The sequence below is a fragment of the Balaenoptera borealis genome (genome assembly GCF_965194805.1).
Source record: "Balaenoptera borealis genome assembly, chromosome: 10".
In the NCBI taxonomy this organism is placed as follows: Eukaryota; Metazoa; Chordata; class Mammalia; order Artiodactyla; family Balaenopteridae; genus Balaenoptera; species Balaenoptera borealis.
The window spans coordinates 78,246,482-78,267,029 of record NC_138874.1 but is presented as its reverse complement, the minus strand read 5'-3'; the positions used below and the strand labels follow the sequence as shown (position 1 = coordinate 78,267,029).

At 38.6% G+C, this 20,548-nt stretch overlaps 1 protein-coding gene across 2 annotated transcripts in view; it reads left to right on the top strand.

Moving 5' to 3' along the window:
• The window catches only part of PRKG1 (protein kinase cGMP-dependent 1), a 1,237,939-nt gene that overhangs the window by 999,116 nt on the left and 218,275 nt on the right, over positions 1 to 20,548 (top strand). For both annotated transcript variants that reach the window (XM_082339465.1, XM_082339464.1), the window contains exon 6: positions 15,700 to 15,777. In XM_082339465.1, coding sequence (XP_082195591.1) covers positions 15,700 to 15,777 — 78 coding nt within the window. The remainder of the gene's footprint in view (positions 1 to 15,699; positions 15,778 to 20,548) is intronic.

The window sequence follows — 20,548 nt, the reverse complement described above, 5'->3', positions numbered from 1 at the left end:
TGACTGAAATAATTTAGGTGAGAATTTACTTCAGAATAATCCTACATTAGTTTATATCAACTGAGCTTCAATTACATATTATGTTAGAGTTGGGGGCTGAAAATAAAACACCAGTTAAAATACAGGTATGTTTGATATCAATAACTATGAGTCTGATCTGAAAAGTGAAGATGAATCATACATATTCACCAGGGAGCAGCTCCCAAGGCCTCAAAGTGCCATATCCAGTGTTGTACTAAGGCTTCTGCCAGGTGTCAGCAAGCATATGCAGAATTTTAAAAAGTCTAAGTGAACGTTTACATATTAATGTTGAATTCTGAGAATCCAGAATACATATTAATAATAAAATCTGTATCCATTTTTTTTTCTAGTGGCAAAGAGAAGACTAGCTTTTCCTAACTCACAAGTTTTGGAAATATTATTCCAAGTTATTACCCTTGGGGAATACATTGCTTATATTTAGACATACTGTCAATTTTCCTTCTCTATCCATTCCTCTCATCTATGATTTATAACACAGCTTTCCCTTTAAAATGAAAGGGTTTGGACCAAATCTATCCTTTATCTAGGTTATACATTGAATGCCTGTTCTGTGATAGGCATTGTTCTAAGTGAAAACAATGGATATAATGTAAAGTCTCCTAAATCCTCTGAGCTGCAGGTGACAAGGGCAGGGGTCACAGCAAACAAACAAGAAGGGATAGTTTCAAATCGTTAAGGTTGTGATAGAAGGCTTTCTCACCAGAGGCTCCATTGTGCTGTGGTTTTTGCAGCTGTGTTTGTCATCAAGCAGTCACTGAAGTGCCCAGTGGCATTTTGGCAACAGCGAAGCACAATTACACAGCTTTAGAGAGCTTTCTAAAATAAAATGTGTAAAACAAGGACATTTATAAGATAGGAAGTGAATGAGGGTAGAGGGCACATTATAAGAGTGGTGAGGAAAGGCCTTGTTGAGGCCTAGCTGATGAGAAGAAGATAATGACAAAGACCTTGAGGAGGAGGAGTGTTCTGGATGGAGGGTCTACTGCATGCAGAGTTCTGAGGATGGATCCAATCTGGAAGCACAAGGCACAGATAGAAAGCCAGTATTTCTGAAACAGAATGAATGAGGGTGAGTAGGAGATAAGGATAGAGAGGTAGAGGCCAGAATACAGAGAAATTTATAGACCACAGTAAGTTGCTCATGATTTTAATTGCAGCAAGAGGCCATTGGAAGTTTTCAGCAGTAAAGTGATTTCAGTTCATTTGCTGTTTGAAAGGTCACTTTGCTTGTCAGGAGAAGAATAGATGGAATGGTGTGCAGTAGGATGGATGGGCAAGAGCCAAAGCAGGGAGGCCGGATTGGAGGACTTTACAAAATCCAAGATATGATTTTGGCTTGGACTGGGGAGTTAACAGTAGAGACAGTGAAAGACAAGTGGGCTTGGCCCAGGCATTGGAGGTGGAGACCTTTCTAATGGGTTTGGCCATGGGCAGTGCTGGGAAGATGCAGATTCGGAGGACTGCTTCATTCATGCAATGAATATTTTTAAGTCCCTATTCTGTTCCAAGCTCTATGTTAGACTCTGAGGATATTATAATGAACAAAGCCAGTCACAGTCCTTGCCTTCAATAAAACTTCAAATCTGGTGGAAAGCATCATTAAAATACCATACAAATAGATAAATAACTACAAGCTCAGAAAAGGACAATGAAGGAGACCTAATTTAGCCTGTGTGTGTGTGTGTGTGTGTGTGTGTGTATGTGTAGTGGAGGAGGGTATGCCAGGTGAGGGAAGGCTAAGATTTGAAAAAGAGGTAGGCTGTAACTAGGCGAGAAGCAGTGGTGGTGCAGCAACAACGGAGGGCTTAGTCCTGATGGTAGGAAGTGAGTGTGACACAGTTGAGAAATGGACCTACGAGGGCCAGCAGGGCTGGAGGACAAAGTGGGGGAGAGGGAGAAGAGGTTGAAAAGGGTGGCACTGAGCAGACTATAGATGGTCTTGCAGACCATGCGAAGGAATTTGGCTTTTATCCTAATAACTATGGAAAACCAATAAAACACCTGCCTAATTACTAAGATTTCTTCCCTTTCTAAATTCGGTGTTTTTCTATGCTATAAGCTGAAATAAGAATATGGCAGAACTGCAAAGTGACCTTCAAACAATAGTGAAATTGCTGGCATTTGATTGACATAATTAGAGTGACTCTCGAAGAATCAGCATGCACGATCATCTTCCCCTCAGGTGCAACTGAACAATTCAGAATAGCACAGTCATTAGAGCCCTGGTATTATGACACCATTCATGTTATCTTTCCCAAACTTGGACTGCCTTTGGCCACTGTCCCATAGGCTCTTCTCTGGGACCCCCCTGAGTTTTATGAGCTTATGCAGCATGGAAATATGTACAGTGCATTCCTGTGTAGATAAACTAAAATAACTGATATGGCAGTTGTGGTTGTGGAGTTATGAAACCATATCAGATGACATTAAGAAGGTGATTAGATAATTTCCAGGAATTAAATAAAAAGATTATGGATATTCCTGCCAAACTTTCTGCTCTCTGGGAGAAAGGTATTAGAATCATGAAAGAGCCATCTGTCTGGAACATGAGTCAAGCCCGCTGCCATCTTGGCATGCCCTGGACCCTCATGAGAAGCTAACATGGGGAAGACAGAGCTGTGAGGAGAGGAGGGAAACTAGCCTCTGGTGCTTATGATTTAACCCCTGAAATCAGCCATTTCAGACACCACTAACTTTTTTTTTTTTTTTTAACATCTTTATTGGAGTATAATTGCTTTACAATGGTGTGTTAGTTTCTGCTTTATAACAAAGTGAATCAGCTATATATATACCTATATCCCCATATATCTTCCCTCTTGCGTCTCCCTCTCTCCCACCCTCCCTATCCCACCCCTCTAGGTGGTCACAAAGCACCGAGCTGATCTCCCTGTGCTATGCAGCTGCTTCCCACTAGCTATCTATTTTACATTTGGTAGTGTATATATGTCCATGCCACTCTCTCACTTTGTCCCAGCTTACCCTTCCCTCTCCCCATATCCTCAAGTCCATTCTCTAGTAGGTCTGCGTCTTTATTCCTGTCTTTCCCCTAGGTTCTTCATGACCATTTTCTTTTTCTGTTTTCCAGATTCCATACATATGTGTTAGCATATGGTATTTGTTTTTCTCTTTCTGACTTACTTCACTGTATGACAGACTCTAGGTCCATCCACCTCACTACAAATAACTCAGTTTTGTTTCTTCTTATGGCTGAGTAATATTCCATTGTATATATGTGCCACATCTACTTTATCCATTCATCTGCTGATGGACACTTAGGTTGTGTCCATGTCCTGGCTATTGTAAATAGAGCTGCAGTGAACATTGTGGTACATGACTCTTTTTGAATTACGGTTTGCTCAGGGTATATGACCAGTAGTGGGATTGCTGGGTTGTACGGTAGTTCTGTTTTTAGTTTTTTCAGGAACCTCCATACTGTTCTCCATAGTGGCTGTATCAACTTACATTCCCACCAACAGTGCAAGAGGGTTCCCTTTTCTCCACACCCTCTCCAGCATTTGTTGTTTGTAGATTTTCTGATGATGCCCATTCTAACTGGTGTGAGATGATACCTCATTGTAGTTTTGATTTGCATTTCTCTAATAATTAGTGATGTTGAGCTGGTTTTCATGTGCTTCTTGGCCATCTGTATGTCTTCTTTGGAGACATGTCTATTTAGGTCTTCTGCCCATTTTTGGATTGGGTTGTTTCTTTTTTTGATATTGAGCTGCATGAGCTGCTTGTAAATTTTGGAGGTTAATCCTTGTCAGTTGCTTCATTTGCAAATATTTCCTCCCATTCTGACGGTTGTCTATTCATCTTGTTTATGGTTTCCTTTGCTGTGCAAAAGCTATGACGTTTCATTAGGTCCCATTTGTTTATTTTTCTTTTTATTTCCATTTCTCTAGGAGGTGGGTCAAAAAGGATCTTACTGTGATTTATGTCATAGACTGTTCTGCCTATGTTTTCCTCTAGGACTTTCATAGTGTCTGGCCTTACATTTAAGTCTTTAATCCATTTTGAGTTTATTTTTGTGTATGGTGTTAGGGAGTGTTCTAATTTCATTCTTTTACATGTAGCTGTCCAGTTTTCCCAGCACCACTTATTGAAGAGGCTTTCTTTTTTCCACTGTATATTCTTGTGTCCTTTATCAAAGATAAGGTGACCATATGTGCGTGGGTTTATCTCTAGGCTTTCTATCCTGTTCCACTGATCTATATTTCTGTTTTTGTGCAAGTACCATGCTGTCTTGATTACTGTAGCTTTGTAATATAGTCTGAAGTCAGGGAGCCTGATTCCTCCAGCTCCGTTTTTCTTTCTCAGTATTGCTTTGGCTATTCACGGTCTTTTGTGTTTGCATACAAGTTGTGAATATTTTTGTTCTAGTTCTGTGAAAAATGCCAGTGGTAGTTTGATAGGGATTGCATTGAATTTGTAGATTGCTTTGGGTAGTATAGTCATTTTCACAGTGTTGATTCTTCCAATCCAAGAACATGGTATATCTCTCCATCTGTTTGTATCATCTTTAATTTCTTTCATCAGTGTCTTATAATTTTCTGCATACAGGTCTTTTGTCTCCTTAGGTAGGTTTATTCCTAGGTATTTTATTCTTTTTGTTGCAATGGTAAACGGGAGTGTTTCCTTAATTTCACTTTCAGATTTTTCATCATTAGTGTATAGGAATGCAAGAGATTTCTGTGCATTAATTTTGTATCCTGCTACTTTACCAAATTCATTGATTAGATCTAGTAGTTTCCTGGTAGCATCTTTAGGATTCTTTATGTATAATATCATGTCACCTGCAAACAGTGACAGTTTTACTTCTTCCTTTCTGATTTGGATTCCTTTTATTTCTTTTTCTTCTCTGATTGCTGTGGCTAAAACTTCCAAAACTATGTTGAATAATAGTGGTGAGAGTGGGCAACCTTGTCTTATACCTGATCTTAGTGGAAATGGTTTCAGTTTTTCACCACTGAGAATGATGTTGGCTGTGGGTTTTTCATATATGGCCTTTGTTAGGTTGAGGTAAGTTCCCTCTATGCCTACTTTCTGGAGGGTTTTTATCATAAATGGGTGTTGAATTTTGTTGAAAGCTTTTTCTGCATCTATTGAGATGATCATATGGTTTTTCTCCTTCAATTTGTTAATATGGTGTATCACATTGATTGATTTGTGTATATTGAAGAATCCTTGAATTCCTGGGATAACCCCCACTTGATCATGGTGTATGACCCTTTTAATATGCTGTTGGATTCGGTCTGCTAGTATTTTGTTGAGGATTTTTGCATCTATGTTCATCAGTGATATTGGCCTGTAGTTTTCTTTCATTGTGACATCTTTGTCTGGTTTTGGTATCAGGGTGATGATGGCCTTGTAGAATGAGTTTGGGAGTGTTCCTCCCTCTGCTATATTTTGGAAGAGTTTGAGAAGGATAGGTGTTAGCTCTTCTCTAAATGTTTCATAGAATTCGCCTGTGAAGCCATCTGGTCCTGGGCTTTTGTTCTTTGGAAGATTTTTAATCACAGTTTCAATTTCAGTGCTTGTGATTGGTCTGTTCACATTTTCTATTTCTTCCTCGTTCAGTCTCGGAAGGTTGTGCATTTGTAAGAATTTGTCCATTTCTTCCAGGTTGTCCATTATATTGGCATATAGTTGATTGTAGTAATCTCTCATGATCCTTTGTATTTCTGCAGTGTCAGTTGTTACTTCTCCTTTTTCATTTCTAATTCCACTGATTTGAGTCTTCTCCCTTTTTTTCTTGATGAGTCTGGCTGATGGTTTATCAATTTTGTTTATCTTTGCAAAGAACAAGCTTTTAGTTTTATTGATCTTTGCTATCATTTCCTTCATTTCTTTTTCATTTCTTTCTGATCTGATCTTTATGATTTCTTTCCTTCGGCTAACTTTGGGTTTTTTTTGTTCTTCTTTCTCTAATTGCTTTTGGTGTAAGTTTAGGTTGTTTATTTGAGATGTTTCTTGTTTCTTAAGGTAGGATTGTATTGCTATAAACTTCCCTCTTAGAACTGCTTTTGCTGCATCCCATAGGTTTTGGGTCATCGTGTTTTCATTGACATTTGTTTCTAGGTATTTTTTGATTTCCTCTTTGATTTCTTCAGTGATCTCTTGGTTATTTAGTAGTGTATTGTTTAGCCTCCATGTATTTGTATTTTTTACAGAGTTTTTCCTGTAATTGATATCTAGTCTCATAGCATTGTGGTCAGAAAAGATATTTGATATGATTTCAATTTTCTTAAATTTACCAAGGCTTGATTTGTGACCCATGATCACAAATCCTAGAGAATTTTGGAGAATGTTCCATAAGCACTTGAGAAGAAAGTGTATTCTGTTGTTTTTGGATGAAATGTCCTATAAATGTCAATTAAGTCCATCTTGTTTAATGTATAATTTAAAGCTTGTGTTTCCTTATTTATTTTCATTTTGGATGATCTGTCCATTGGTGAAAGTAGGGTGTTAAAGTCCCCTACTATGATTGTGTTACTGTCGATTTCCCCTTTTACGGCTGTTAGCATTTGCCTTATGTATTGAGGTGCTCCTATGTTGGGTGCATAAATATTTACAATTGTTATATCTTCTTCTTGAATTGATCCTTTGATCATTATGTAGTGTCCTTCTTTGTCTTTTGTAATAGTCTTTGTTTTAAAGTCTATTTCGTCTGATATGAGAATTGTTACTCCAGCTTTCTTTGATTTCCATTTGCATGGAATATGTTTTTCCATCCCCTCACTTTCAGTCTGTATGTGTCCCTAGGTCTGAAGTGGGTCTCTTGTAGACAGCATATATACGGGTCTTGTTTTTGTATCCATTCTGCCAGTCTATGTCTTGTGGTTGGAGCATTTAATAATTATCGGTATATATGTTCCTGTTACCATTTTCTTAATTGTTTTGGGTTTGTTATTGTAGGTCTTTTCCTTCTCTTGTGTTTCCTGCCTAGAGAAGTTCCTTTAGCATTTGTTGTAAAGCTGTTTTGGTGTGCTGAATTCTCTTAGCTTTTGCTTGTCTGTAAAGGTTTTAATTTCTCCGTAAAATCTGAATGAGATCCTTGCTGGGTAGAGTAATCTTGGTTGTTGGTTTTTCCCCTTCATCACTTTAAGTATGTCCTGCCCCTCCCTTCTGGCTTGCAGAGTTTCTGCTGAAAGATCAGCTGTTAACCTTATGGGGATTCCCTAGTGTGTTATTTGTTATTTTTCCCTTGCTGCTTTTAATATTTTTTCTTTTTATTTAATTTTTGATAGTTTGATTAATATGTGTCTTGGTGTGTTTCTCCTTGGATGTATCCTGTATGGGACTCTCTGTGCTTCCTGGACTTGATTATTTCCATTCCCATATTAGGGAAGTTTTCAACTTTAATCACTTCAAATAGTTTCTCAGTCCCTTTCTTTTTCTCTTCTTCATCTAGTACCCCTATAATTTGAATGTTGGTGTGTTTAATGTTGTCCCAGAGGTCTCTGAGACTGGCCTCAATTCTTTTCATTCTTTTTTCTTTATTCTGCTCTGCAGTAGTTATTTCCACCATTTTAACTTCCAGGTCATTTATCCGTTCTTCTGCCTCAGTTATTCTGCTATTGATCCCTTCTAGAGAATTTTTAATTTCATTTATGGTGTTGTTCATCACTGTTTGTTTGCTCTTTTGTTCTTCTAGGTCCTTGTTAAACGTTTCTTGTATTTTCTCCATTCTGTTTCCAAGAGTTTTGATCATCTTTACTATCATTATTCTGAATTCTTTTTCAGGTAGACTGCCTATTTCCTCTTCATTTGTTAGGTCTGGTGGGTTTTTATCTTGCTTCTTCATCTGCTGTGTGTTTCTCTGTCTTCTCATTTTGCTTAACTTACTGTGTTTGCGTCTCCTTTTCACAGGCTTCAGGTTTGTAGTTCCCATTGTTTTCACTGTCTGCCCCCAGTGGCTAAGGTTGGTTCAAGTGGGTTGTGTAGGCTTCCTGGTGGAAGGGATTAGTGCCTGTGTTCTGGTGGGTGAGGTTGGATGTTGTCTTTCTGGTGGACAGGTGCATGTCTGATAGACACCACTAACTTTGGACTATGCTGTTTTGTGACTCAGTACCTTCTCATTTACCAGTTGGGTTTGGATTTTCTGTCACTTACAATTAGGAAGTTGTGACTGATCTATTTGTGTATCACTGAAGGTGTCATGATGCATTCTTCTTTGCAACATAATAGAGTCTGGTTATTGGCCACACCGGACTGCCCAGCCACAGACAAGGAGATGGATGGGAGTGGGGCATGGCCCAGCCATTCCACCATCTCCACCACAGGTTGTCAGGGAATGTGAAAGGAGAAGTTCCTCATCTACCTCTTATTAGGGGTGTTACCTTGAGATAGTTAACTTAGGCTGTGTTCGCTTTAGCTTTGCCATGGGAACTCCTTCCATGGTTATTGTGAAGATTCCATGAGATAAGGGCCATGAGTCCAAGGATGAAGAGGAAGCCATGTTTCTCCATAGCTGTTGGTAGGCTCTGAACTCCAGCACCAACCAGAGCCAGAGCTTCCGGGAGAAGGTGGGGACCAAGTACTAGGGCACATTCCCCAAGGAGTCTGTTGGGGTTATCTATTACTGCATTAAAAACCACCCTAAAACCTGGTGGCATAAAATAAGAACGATTTTATTATGTTCACAAATTCTATGGGTCAGAAAGTCAGACACAATAGGCATAGCTTGTTTCCACTCCATGACATTGAGGACTTCAGATGGGGACACTCAGATGCTAAGGGTGGCCTCAGCTGGGAGTTTCTCCACTTGCATGTCTCCCTCCCAACTGCATTGACCAAGGTGACTCAGAGGCTAGGCTTGACTGCCACTGTCCATCAGATCACCTATTCATGGCCCCTCCATGTGGCCTGGGATTCTCACAGCATGGTGCTGGGTTCCAGAGGGAGCCTCCTGAGAACTTGGTGGACACTGCATGGCCTTTTGTGATATAACTTTGGAGGTCATGCAGAATCGTTTCCATGTAGGCTCTTGTTACAAGGCCACCCTTGTAACCATACCATCACAAGGTCATTAAGGCCACCCCAGTTTCACAGGGAGGGTAGTTAGACTTCACTCTTTTTTTTTAATTTTTTTAAATTTTTTATTCAAACAGAAAGTCACAAAAATTATAATCATCCTCATCAGTTCACTCAGTCCCATGTAATTTTTTTTTTCATGTTGATCTTTTGTTAGCACTTTTATGAATTCATCAGTTTTCCATTAGAGTTCTGAAAATGCTTATTCATTCAGTTCAGCAGTATAGTCAGTTACCAGAAACTTGTACTTGTCAGAGTCTTTTCCATGAATTCCTTGAAGATGAAACCCTTTTATAGGAACATTTTTGCAAAAGCATCAGAGTACACCTAGAACTGTCTGTAAATGACAAAAGACTTTAAAATGACCACGGTTAAAGATTTGATGAAAGTTCATAATAATGCAATTGACAAGGAAACTTAGTTATTTCTGAGATATACATTTTAAAGTAATAACTAGAATTATGACTTATAATATTATACCAGAACATATAAGATTTTTAGAAATTACATGGAATTAGACTACACTCTTAATGGGAGAATCACAAAGTCACCATGCAGGAGAGCTGGTGGAATGGAAGATATTTTGTGGCCATCTTTGGGAAATACAACCTGTCAGAGAATCACAGCATCTCAAGGCTGAAAGGGTGCCTAAAATTGGCCCTCAGGCATCCTTGGACAGTCACCTCAGTCTCCTTTGCAATGTTCTGGCCCATACTCACCTAGCCTCCATTGGTGTGTTCTTGGTATGTGGTGCCTCCTGCCCAGTGGGGCAGCCCCTTCCACTTTGGAGCTGCTTGGACCTGTACACATTTGCTTCTTTGGTTGAGGTGCCATCTGTAGTCCTTGGTTTTCTCCCCTAATTCTCATATACTCTCTGTACTGTCGCCAGGGGCAGGTGCCTCTCTGTCCTTAACCACAGCTCAGTGGAGACAGTTTCCATGGACTCTAAGTCCTCTCACAGCCTAGTATCCCAGCTTTACTAGCCCTTCCTCTGTATTCCACCCCCATCTCAGCCCTGATCCTTCAGAGACTGTTCAGGTTTGTCCATGAAGTAAATACCCTCTTGGGTGCCTCACCAGTCCCTCCTTTCATTTTCCCACTGCCAGAGCTTTGATTTCATTTAAATGGTTTCTATTCAGCCCTAGTGGGTGACCTTGATTAATGAGAAGCATTTGGAATAATTCTATTCATCATGCCAGACATTCATTTAAGAACAGGCATGCAACTCAAAGGAGACATAAAAGGATGATTGCTAGGGATTTCTGGGATTTTTTCCCTAGAAGGAATGGTAAGATGAGAAATTTGCCTTTTTTGCTTCTGACCCAGCTGTGATGACTGGAGCAGTGGCAGTCATCTTGGGGACCATAAAGACCCATCCAGTGAGGATAACTGAAAGAGAGAAAGCAGTTGAGTGTTTGGAGGATTTGTTGTACCAACAAATTGCAGGCCTGAAATTGCTTGATTTCCAGACTTTTTTTTTTACATGAGAGACTAAATATCCTCATAATTTAAACCATTTTTTCAATAAATATTTAGTTCACACCTAGGCATTCTTATAGCTGCAAGGGGCACAGCAGGGAACAACATAAAAATCCCCCATAGGGCTGACATTAGTGGAGGAGACAGCTGACAAATGATTAAATGAATGATATGTTAAACATGGGGCTGAAACATTTCACTCTTCCTGGCACTTCTCTCTGCCTAGAAGCTGACCTGAATGGGAAGGCTCCCTTGTCTCATGACTTCCAGCTGAGTTCAGCCAAGGGGTGCCCCAGCAGGAGACCAGAGGGTGGAGAAGAGAGAAGTCAGAGTATTTCTCCCTCTGCTCCCTCCAAACCAGGCAAGGGTTTGGCAGTAGATGTTCCTTATCAGAAGCCACAATTCCAGCTCCTATTGAGCTTCTATGTCACATGGCTCCACCTCTCAGCAGGATCCAGTAATCCTGCTCCCTGACACTTTACCTCCAACACTCCTTCATCCCCTAATCCTGCCCACACTCCCATCATTCATCCTTCTTTGATCTCCTCCTTCTCCCAAGGATGCAGTCTCTTCTACCCGAACCCTGACAGATGTTGATGGTAAGTGCTACATAGAAAATTATTTCAAGGAGGTTCACAAGTATAGAGGAGAGGAACAGATTTAAAAGGCAGGCTGGGATAGGTCTCAGTGAGAAAGTGACATTTGAGTAAAGATAGGAAGGAGTCATAGATATCTGGTGTGTAGGCACATTGCAGGCAGAAGGAGGAGCCTGTGCAAAGGCCCTGTGGTGGGCCTGGGCCTGGATGTTCAAGGAATATCAAGGGAAGTGGTGTGAACAGAACAGACATGATGAGAGGAAGAGGGGTGAAAGGTGAGGTCAGTGAAGCAAAAGGACAGAAGCTGTTAGTGCGTTGAAGTCACTATAGGACACTGTACTTGTGTATAGGGGCCCCTGCAGGGGTGTGAGCAGAGAAGGGACAGGCACTGATTGTGTGTTAACAGAATCGCCTGGCTGCCATGTGGGGAAAGCACTGAAGGGCCAGGCAGGAGCAGAGATTCCAGCTAGAAGGTGAATGCATAGACTGAGCAAGAAGAGATGGTGGCCATAGCAGCAGACGTGAGGTGTGGTTGAGTTCTGGGCATCTTCTGAATGTGGAGCAGCCAGATTGGCAACAGAGCAGTTGTGGGCCTGTGAGATAGAAGAGTTAAAGATGACTCCAAGGTGTTTGGCCCAAGCACCTGGAAAGATGGAGTTGGTGTTGCTGTTACTGGGAAGGCATGGGAGAAACAGGACTAGAAAAAGGATGCCAGGAGCTCCGTTCTATACACTTGAAGTTTGAGGTGTGTGCCAGACTGCGTTTTGGCAGCCCTCGGTGCACCACATCTCCTGGGGTTCACATGTTTGTGCAGTCCCTTCCCTTTGTGCCTGGATTGGCCCAGGGACCTGCTTGAACCCACTGAATGCAGCACAAGTGATAGGGGGCCTGTTCCTGGCCTGGGTCTTGGGAAGGCCTGACACCTTCTGCTTTTGCACCCTTGGAAGCCAGCTGCCATGTAAGAAGTTGGCCCACTCCCAGACCACCGTGATATGGAGAAGACCAGACAGCCACATAAAGAGGCTCCCGTGGGGGAAAGCAGACACTGACAGTCCCAGCTGTGCCCCCAGCCCGCACCGGCACCAAATGCTCACAAGTGTGAGGCATTACGCCTTGCAGTTATCCCAGCCGACACCATGGGAAGCCAAAGAATCATCTAGTTAACATACTATACCAAGAGAAATAACAAATTGCTCTTTCAGGTCTAAAAAAAAAAAAAAGAAAGAAAGAAGAAAGATTTGGTGCATTCATTCTCAACTGGAGGCAAATAAATGGGACTAAAATATTACTATTATCACTAATAAACTGTAGGCTAGAGAATGTAGCTTAAGAGTGAGAGACAAACAGCCTTCCAAACTGGATGCTGTTTGGGCCGACTTACTTGTCCTGTCACAGACGCCCAGACAGGGGCAGGCTTCACTATGCTAGGGAGAAGGTTCTTCCCCTAGACAAGCAGCAGAGAATGCCAGCCCTCTGTGGGGAGCTACCTCCCATCAGGAAGTGATGAGAGTCTGAGATGAGCATATAGATTACTTCCAAATTTATCAGTCAGATAAATTACACTGTCTCCTCTGGTGCAGAGTGAGGAAAAGGGCAGAAAAAGGTCCTGAGTTTTACTAATTGAGCTCCATTCACAAAGTGAAAAACATCACGAGTGGGAAAGACGCTCTACCCTTCCCCCTCCCCTACTGCTATAGATTGTAGCTCTTCCCTTGTCAGTTTTATCTACTACCTGTGCAATACAATAGCTACTAGCCATGTGTATTAAAATTTAAATTAATTTAAACTAAATACATTTAAAAATTCAGTTTCTCAGTCACTCCGGCCACATTTCAACTGCTCTGTAGCCACATGTGGCTAGTGGCTCCTATATCGGACAGTGCAGCTTTACAACATTAACACTATCAAAGAAGGCTCTACGCGACAGTGCTAACATGAGATTGTTATCTTTTTCATCTTCGTATCATCAGTGCCTGTAACCAGGCCTGACTCAGAGGCACTCAGAAATGTTTCTTGAATCAATATATGAAAATAGACTATTGTGATTTTGTTTTTCACACCTGCTTCCCACTGTTGCTTTCTAAGCAACAAGATATGAAAATGGAACACAGATATTTTGTTAAATAAGTCGGTTGAAGAATATGCATCATTTGATTTTTTTTTTTTTTTAATATAAATTTATTTATTTATTTTTGGCTGCCTTGGGTCTTCGTTGCTGCGCGCGGGCCCTCTCCAGCTGTGGCGAGCGAGGACCACTCCTCGTTGCGGTGCATGGGCTTCTCATTGTGGTGGCCTCTCCCGTTGCGGAGCACGGGCTCCAGGCATGTGGGCTTCAGTAGTTGTGGCACACGGGCTCTAGAGCGCAGGCTCAGTAGCCGTGAGGCACAGGCCCAGTTGCTCCGCGGCATGTGGAATCCTCCCGGACCAGGGATCGAATCCGCGTCCCCCGCATGGGCAGGCGGATTCCCAACCACTGCGCAATCAGGGAAGCCCCTGATCTTATTTTTATTTAGAAATAATTGTTTGTATGCACATAGATATATATGTTTAAAAGCACAGGAAAAAGTCTTGAAAGATACACACCAGACTGTATTTACCATCTAATGGTTGAGATTGGGGAAGGGAAATGAGGAACTTTTTTACTTAAAAAACTTGTTATTAGGAAAATACATTACTTTAGAGTAAAAAAAAAAAAAAGTAACATTAGATAGTATGTTAATTTTCTTGGTATATTAAGAAAATCATGGCTATTCTTTTTTTAACATCTTTATTGGAGTATAATTGCTTTACAATGTTGTGTTAGTTTCTGCTGTATAATAAAGTGAATCAGCTATAAGTATACATATATCCTCATATCCCCTCCCTCTTGTGCCTCTCTTCCACCCTCCCTATCCCACCCCTCTAGGTGGTCACAAAGCACTGAGCTGATCTCCCTGTGCTATGCGGCTGCTTCCCACTAGCTATCCATTTTACACTTGGTAGTATATATAAGTCCATGCTTCTCTCTCACTTCATCCCAGCTTACCCTTCCTTCTCCCCGTGTCCTCAAGTCCATTCTCTATGTCTGTATCTTTATTCCTGTCCTGCCTCTAGGTTCATCAGAACCATTTATTTTTTAGATTCCATATATGTGTGTTAGCATATGGTATTTGTTTTTCTCTTTCTGACTTACTTCACTGTATGACAGACTCTAGGTCCATCCACCTCACTACAAATAACTCAATTCATTTCTTTTTATGGCTGAGTAATATTCCATTGTATATATATGACACATCTTCTTTATCCATTCGTCTGTCGATGGACACTTAGGTTGCTTCCATGTCCTGGCTATTGTAAATAGTGCTGCAATGAACATTGTGGTACATGTCTCTTTTTGAATTATGGTTTTCTCAGGGTATATGCCCAGTAGTGGGATTGCTGGGTCTTATGGTAGTTCTAATTTTAGTTTTTTAAGGAACCTCCATACTGTTCTCCATAGTGGCTGTATCAATTTACATTCCCAGAAAATCATGGCTATTCTTAATATGAAATATTAATGAAAGGTAATTTTAAGAGTGAATAAAGTATTAAGGGTGTTGAGGTATAATGACAAATCACAGCCATTGGTCTGGTGAGTATTGTTTGCAAACCATGAAATCTGTTTCCTAAGGAGTGTACAAAGTCATGTTTTCTTTCCCAAAACATGGCTCCCTTGCTAAACTGCAGAGAAAGATAGGGCCAGATGGCACAGTTCTCATTTTTCTGTTATACCTCCTGACCCAGCAGTATGCTTTCTCCCACCTCTCCTTATAGCAATTACTTTTGTTCATTGCAGGAGCAGTCTTCACCCTGGGAATGTACCTAGTCACCGTGCCCGAATCAGAACACTGACACACTGACTGTGATAATCTTCTTGCTTTACTTTGCCTTACTTTGCCCCTGGTTTGGTGGTTTATGAGCTCACAGATGCTGGACCAGAATTCAGTACATAAAATAAAGACATTCTGTTTGAAAAGGCCAAACCTAAATTGCTGAAGCAGGGCATTAAAGCCTGAAGCAGTGCCTTAAAAAGGAGCTAGTGCCATCTAACCCACACCAAAAGTCAACCTCGTTTCAAAATGAAGATCTTTAAAAATGCTACATGCCATAGTACTTCCTCAGCCTTTTTTTTTTTTTTTCTGTCACTACAGGAATACTAAAACCAAATGAGAATGACAAATAATGCAGAAAGACACGTTTAATGATCAGTTGTGTTTTATTTCATGCTCAGTTGATGGGAGAAAAGAATATTTTGATCCAACTATTAAAATGAATGAATTTAAAGATATGAATATCATCACCCAGAAAAATGGCACTAACAAAATAGTTTTTAAAGTGAGGAGGATAGATTTCTTTGTAATTATTGTGTTCACTATTATTCATTTTTAAATAATGATGGATTCTAAGCTCTGATAAAACACCATGAGGGTGATTCCGTCCCTTAGGAGCTAATACTTGAAGAGGTTGAGCTGTTTAGTAAATTACTTCTTTCTTAATGTTATGTTCTGTTCCTGTTTCTGTTTTTTAGACCCACTATGAAAATGGGGAATATATCATCAGGCAAGGTGCAAGAGGGGACACCTTCTTTATCATCAGCAAAGGAAAGGTAAGCCCTGGTAGCATGAGAGAGAGATGCACAAGGGGGGCCTGGGGTTCATCAGCAACCCGTGGAGGAGCATATGTGCAGGGTGTTGAGCTGTTTGAGGTTTTTTCTTTTCTGAAACTGATAAAGAAATCTTTGAGAATGTATTTCCTGAAAATGCGGAAGAAGAAAGAAAAAGTATAACTTTGAAGACCAGCAAACAGCCTGTGTTCTATGGTATAATAATCATGATGCTAGATGCCACTGATATGTCTGCATAAATGGAAAATTTTCCATAATAATTAAAAAAGAAAAGACTAAGGTTGCTTTAAAAAGTCTTTAACAGGAAAAAAAATCCATCCAGTCGTTAGGAGCAGTAATATTGTAATAATTAAATATCTGGACTTTGAAATCAGATGGCCCAAGTTTGAATCCAGCTATGAAACTTACTAGTTTTAGTACTCCCTAGGCAAGTTATTTAACACTCTGAGGCCAATCAGGAAGTAAATATATTCATGTTTCATTGTATCTTCATAAAGAAATCTTTAATGGATACTAAGAAATTATTAGAAGTGGTTAAGTGTAGGGGAAGGGGTAAATATAGGGTAGACAGGGACATAAAAATCATAATTTATTCCTTACATAATTTTTAAAGGTTTAATATAAATAATAATTTAAAAAACCCAAATATGAAATTGAGAGAATTGGAAAATGAAGACATGTAGATTAATACTTTAATATTATATTGCTAAAAATACCTTAAATTCCTTTCAACAGTAAAGTCCTAAATCATTATTGCATTTAAGTGTCATTTCACTATGTGCAATGTGATTTGAACTTATTTTGCTTTACAGTAAGTGATCCTTAAAAAGAAGTTATAAGTACTAAGTAAAGTAAAACACTGGGAAGGAAATGCAGGTACAAGGGTATTTATATGGCAGTTTTCACTTTTATAATTATCACTTTTAAAAAATAAGTAAATTTATTTCTTCTAATTTAACAAATATGACTGACCTTATGGCTCATGTAAAATAGGCAAGAGAGATTAACAGAGCCACAGTGAACAGGATATGTTGAAAGATTATAGATTTTGTTGGATCACATTTTAGAGAATTCTCTTTGGACTAATGTGAATTTTAAATGTGCATATGTTAATGTTTACACCGGTGGCATATCCCACTAAAGGGAAGAAAACAGTATTTATACTTTTTCATACCTGTTCTTTTGACTGATATCAGAAAGCCTGGGATAGAAATAGAAGTCAGGGACTGGCTTCCTAAAAAGCAACATGAAATGACATCTGACCACAGTTATGGGTAAAATTATATCTTGTATTTTCCAATGTTAGAGGATAAGAAATGTTAAGATTTTGAGGTTTATATATAAATTGTTTGAGCTTACCATTTATTGCTTTGTTCTTAATATCGATGGAAGAATCAGGGAAAACTGAAAATCCTCATGGATGTAAATTATTTGATTGGTCACAGGGGGACTTTTTGCCCTGGCAATCCTAGATTTTTTTTTTTATATTATATTGCTAATTCTTTGCTCTCATGGAATGATATGTTTATCCATTAAGATGAAATTTCTGACAGGCTTTTGTGACTACCAAACTACTGCAAATTCCAGCACTGCCTAAAAGAAGTTGTGGTTTGTAACTAGTTTCAGCTGAAGACAGGTGCATTAGTGGTGCTATTTTATGAGTTTTGTAATATGTATACATAGAAATAGCATGGGTATTACACCAGAGGAACTGATTCCCTTGGCAGTATTTCAGACCACTGTAGGGATTCTGGGAGAGAAGTAGTAAGAATATATTGGAATTTTTGGACACATCCAAGATTTTTGTTTTTAAACCAGGCATAGATTTTTCTTAACCTTCTTTTTCAGGTCATACAACTTAGCTGCCATGATTCTTAATTATACTAATTATATAATAATATATGATTTATTTAGTATGTTAATTATATGAATTCTAATATTAATGTATTGGAGTTACTACATTAAGTTTTAAGAAGCAGAAGGTGAACACACTTCAGTCCCAATAGGAAGCAATAGAAAATGATAAGAGAATGAGAGTAGGTTCAGGTGAGCAGGGAAATAAGTTGTAGAATTGAAATATTCTAAAATTATGTGTGTTGTTCTAGGTGTACAGATGTCACCTTGTTTTCATGTACATTTACGAATTTATAAAGGATAACTCTGACAAAGATATTTTCTTTGTTACCCCCAACCTGGCTTTTCCTTAGAAAATGTGAGACAGAGACACACAACAGGGGCTGTACAACTACAAATGGATTTCCTCTTGTTCAAGTTCATTTATTTGAGAGTAAAACAGTTTTTATTTTTCTATAAAGCACATTCACACAAAGAGAAAAACATTATAAAATAAGCTTGGAAATATTTGTTTTTTTCCCCATTAAACCTATACAAACTGATTTTTCTAAAACTTGGGCAGATGCTTCAGTGATGTCTAGAGTACCTGGTTCTGCCTCAGGTAGAAGCTGAGTTAGTTCTTTTTACTTTAATCAGTCTGTTCCACTTGCCTGGAAACCTGACTTGTCCCCCCCAACAGTGAACCATATGCACGCAAGGATTCATAATTGAGCAAGAAAAATACCTCTGATAAAACTTTATGCCTATGTCCCTCTAGTTGTGTTGCATCAAAAAAAAAAAAAAAAAAAACTCTCCATAAGTAAGTGGAACCAAAATTGAACAGGATTGGTCGATACAATTTCAGAGTTTCAATAATAATTGAAAAGCATTTTGATTTTCTGATTCTATTTAACTTATCTTGTATGCTACCATTAGAAAAAAGTATTTCAAAAATTCTTGTTCATTAAATGCCACTTAAAACCACATGGCTTTGCTTAGAATTAACAAGGGCTTAAGCATGTTGGTTAAACAAATGGGCTTAACACAATATTCAGTGTTGCTGAATATGGGAAGTATGCTCTTATGGAAATTTTGTTTGTGTGTGACATATATATATATGTGTGTATGTATATATATATATATATATATATATATATATATATATATATATATGAAATATATAATATCAGAGTGAAACATGAATAATTTCATTTCAAGAACGAACATGCACATTATCCCCACTTCTGTTCACCGTGTAACTAAACACCCCAACCATTGCAGTAAGTCAAGAAAAAGATATAATGTTTGGAAATGAAGAAATAAACAGTAATTATTTACAGGTGGTATAATTTTAGCTTGAGTTTTTTATGTAGACAGATAAATTATTAAAATTAATATAAGCTTAGCTAGATCAGCGTCGTTCAGTACTTTTTCCTCTGTTGATGGAACTATTCTATATCTTCACAACCTAACGTGGTAGCCATTAGTCTCAAGTCACTAAATTAAAATTAACTAAATTAAATTAACCAAAATATTCAGCTTCTCAGTAGCCACATCCTGTCAGAATGGCTATTATCAAAATGTCTACAAATAACAAATGCTCGCAAGGAAAAAAGGGAGCCCTTGTACACTATTGGTTGGAGTGTAAATTGGTGCAACCACTGTGGAAAACAGTATGGAGGTTCAGAAAATTAAAAATAGAACTACCATATGACAGCAATTCTACTCCTGGGTATATATCCGAAAAAACCAAAACACTAATTCAAAAAGATACATGCACCCCAATGTTCATAGCAGAATTACTTATAATTGCCAAGACATGTAAACACCCTAAGTGTTCATCAACAGATGAATGGATAAAGAAGATGTATTGTGTGTGTATATATATATATATTTATGTATACACACACATGTGCGCACACACACACACACACACAATGGAATACCACTCAGCCATGAAAAAGAACGAAATTTTGCCATAAGCAGAACAAAGATAAATACTGTAAGATATCATATGTGGAATCTAAAAAATACAATAAACTAGTGAATATAACAAAAAAGAAGAGGACTCGCAGATATAGAGAACAAACTAGTAGTTACAAGTGGAGGGTGGGCAATGTAGGTGTGGGGGAGTGGGAGGTACAAACCATTGGGTGTAAGATAGGCTGAAGGATGTATTGTACAGCACAGGGAATATAGCCAGTATTTTGTAATAACTGTAAATGGAAAGTAACCTTCAAAAATTGTATAAGAATAAGATATTTTTAAGTGAAAAGAAAAAAGGACACTAGAATGAAGAGCAAAAGACAAAAATGGCTAAAACATTTGAAAGGAAGAAGAATATATTGGGGAGAATTACTTCAGTAGATATAAAGACTTATTATAAGGTATAGAAGAAAATGTCTTAATTCTACTAAGAACTAGATAAATATATCAGAATAAGAGAACAGTGAGCTCAAATAAAGGTTCAAGATCTATGGAAACTTGAGTTAGGAGAGCATGGGCAATACATATTCCAAAACAATTAGTTATCCATAGGTAGATATATGAAATTGGATCCTGACCTCACACTGTACAAATAAGGTCAATTCCAGACCTAAATGCAAAAGAAAAAATTAGAAAAAAAAATCAAAAGACAATTAGGAGAATACTTCTGTCATGTTGGGATAGGAAAAAATTTATTAAATGAGAATTCTAAAGTACAAACAATAAGGGATAATGTGGTTAAATATGATTACATTGAAATTAATAGCTTTGGCAAGACATAAATACAGTGAAAAGCTAAACTACTGTCTTGTGAATCAATAAAAAAAATGACAATTAATTCAATAGAAAAATAGGCAAAAAAATCACAAAAAAGAAATACAACTGGCCCATAAAATAATATGAAAAATACCCTACTTTTATTAATAATCAGAGA